Source organism: Anneissia japonica, unplaced genomic scaffold (assembly GCF_011630105.1).
Source record: "Anneissia japonica isolate Jap-2015-1 unplaced genomic scaffold, ASM1163010v1 scaffold199_len4679917_cov187, whole genome shotgun sequence".
Classification (NCBI taxonomy): domain Eukaryota; kingdom Metazoa; phylum Echinodermata; class Crinoidea; order Comatulida; family Comatulidae; genus Anneissia; species Anneissia japonica.
Window position 1 is genome coordinate 2,720,920 of NW_022686322.1, and position 2,706 is coordinate 2,723,625.

The 2,706-nt window shown below is 34.1% G+C and overlaps 1 protein-coding gene across 2 annotated transcripts in view; it reads right to left on the reverse strand.

The window, feature by feature from the left end:
* Nucleotides 1–239: 239 nt before the first annotated feature.
* The window catches only part of LOC117115801, a 35,326-nt gene continuing 32,859 nt past the window's right edge, over nt 240–2,706 (reverse strand). For both annotated transcript variants that reach the window (XM_033259751.1, XM_033259742.1), the window contains one exon: nt 240–1,117. In XM_033259751.1, coding sequence (XP_033115642.1) covers nt 943–1,117 — 175 coding nt within the window. In that variant the 3' untranslated portion in view covers nt 240–942. The remainder of the gene's footprint in view (nt 1,118–2,706) is intronic.

Sequence of the window (2,706 nt, forward strand, 5' to 3'; positions counted from 1 at the left end):
TAAAAGATGGGCCTCATTGGTCCATTCTAAAATGCAAAAAAAAAAAAAACTACAGTAATAATTCTTTGCATGTGTATTGATGGTGAAAGAATATGTTTGTAATAAATAAAACCATACTGAAAATGCTTATATTTAGTTTCAAACACATGTGTCTGTAGGCCTAATATTATATATTCTGTTAAGATATATCATATTTCTATATTGGTGGTGGGGGGGGGGAGGGAAGCTGGCTCGAGGGGGAGGGTATCACACCGGGTCATAAATTACTAGCCAGGAAAACTATTACCTTTGTCCCTCCCTGACCCAAGACCCCTGTTACGCGTTTGACTAGTTCTCGATGCGCCACCAATAACAGGGATCAATAATACATGTCCTCATCATACATTTACTTAAGCAGCAAACAGGATCTACTGTACTAAAGGATACTTTAAAAATCAATCATGGCACAATACAGAGATAAACACTAAAATGTCTTGCAGTAATGCTATAATTATACCACAATATATATTCTTCAAACTCAAGTGGGCCACCAAAATATTTTGGTGGGTAACAAAATTGACATAAATCATTAAAAATCAGCTAGATCTTGTATATATTATTACCATTAATAAACAAAAACGTGTTATTTTGAAATAATATTCAGTGTTAAACTTGACTGTATAATGAAAGATTTTCTTGATAATTGAAATTTAGGAAATTGAATTGAAAGGAAATGTGTTCCATAATGTAAGCACGATATAGATCTAGCTCTTCTCGACTTATGCGTCTGCTTAAGTGGTCACTGGGTTGCTACTCAAATTTCCTAAGTTGGTCGTCTGTCTAATATGTTTGCGGAATGATGGTGTAAATCAACAACATATTTAATCCATTTTAATAGGCAAATATATTTCATAAAACTGAATATTAGAGGGTTTTCAAGATGTAATCATCAACAGTTTTTGTTCAAATGACGCTGACGTTATGTTCACGGTACAGTTTTCTCCTTGTTCGTTGCTCGAGGCAAAAATCTAGATCTCTCGGTGACGGAATTCCTTTAATTGGCCATGTGACGTTAGTAGGCTGGAAGAATGTTCGTGTGTTGGCATTCTGGTGTCCATAAATAACAGACTCTGATGTTCTGTGAAGTGGAAGACAATAGGCTCATTAACATGTTTTTAAAGTTCCCTTGAAACTAGAACGCTAATAGTTAACAAAAACACTTCAAAATAAATTGTCATGCAATTGTTAATTAACAAACTGGAAAAGAATTATGTAAATTTGGTTGATGACATAATTGCATAAAGATGCAACATTACTTACTGTTAAAATGATACAAGTACAATACATACTCTACGTAACAAGTTATTGTTTACACATTGTTTATACAAAATATATCTAATTAATTGGTTTTTTCCCCATTTTTTTCATTATTAAATGATTCTTTGGTCTGCATTTGTGAACAAAGGATATTAACAGAAATAATATTTTGTTAATCTATTGGCGATAGATGCAAGGAAGAAACAAAAATTTGTGTAGCAGCAGTTCAGTATCCTCAATCCTGGATGTAGATTTTAGAACACATGTTGATGACTTATGAAATCACTAAACTGGACACAATGCGACCACAATTTTCTTGTAATGGCATTCAAATGTTAAAAGGCTTTGTTAAATTAAATTTTATGATCCTATTTATAATTATCACAATATAAATATAAGAAGCAAATCTAAAAACAACTAAAAATAATTTTATTTAAAGATATGACTGGTTTGGTTGGTCTTGGCCACATATTTTATTGTGAATAGGGCATGTTGTACTACATGTGGGTGTGGAACATTGGGGTTTAATAAGTGTGGTATGGGAACGTGGAATTTTATGAAGATGGTCGTGTATAGTCTTACATGCCCATCTTCAATTTCTTGTAGAATTAAGGACACAGTCACAGGTTGGGGAGAGTAAGCCATGATTGTTAAGTAATGTCACAATTTAAGTAGGCATAGATTTTACGAAAGAACATTTAGCATGACCATGTTTAATTTTCTCTATGGTATGACAGATGAATACATGGATATTGGATGTCAGGTGAACACTTTCAAAATCCGAAATTACAGTAAGCTTAATTTACTTCAAAAGAAAATACTGTACAAAACATCATACCAGTTTGAATACCAACTAATGTTAAACATGCGCATCAGAGGAAATGAGAGTTTAAGCAGGTAATGTACAGTGCATTTGGGGACACTTTTATACGACAACAACGTGACATAGTATCATGAATGAGGTGTGTCGAAGTAAATGCTCACTTCAGAGCTGCACAAATTCTAGTACCAGGAGACCCGCGTTCCAAATCTGTTATATGACTGCTCCGCAAATTCTCGCTTGAGGGCGTACCGGGAACATTGCGTAAAGAGAAAATCATGTGATCTCTAGTTCAGGATCGCGGATCGTGTCTATTAATTTACAAAGTCGGCAACTGAAATACCGAATTATATTAAAAAGCTTTTCATCAACACAGACAGTTTCACATCCTCGCCCTTATCAAATTTTGGAAGCTCATGAACAAATTTACTATTTCCTATTTTTTTAAAAAAAGACAATAATTTTTCAATTGAAAATAAAAACGACTATTATGAGAGCAGCTTACGGGTTGTTCAACATTATCAACATTTTCACAAGTGTACAAACAGTATGCTGGGGGGAGGGGGGGGGAGGTGAGAGCAGCTTACGGG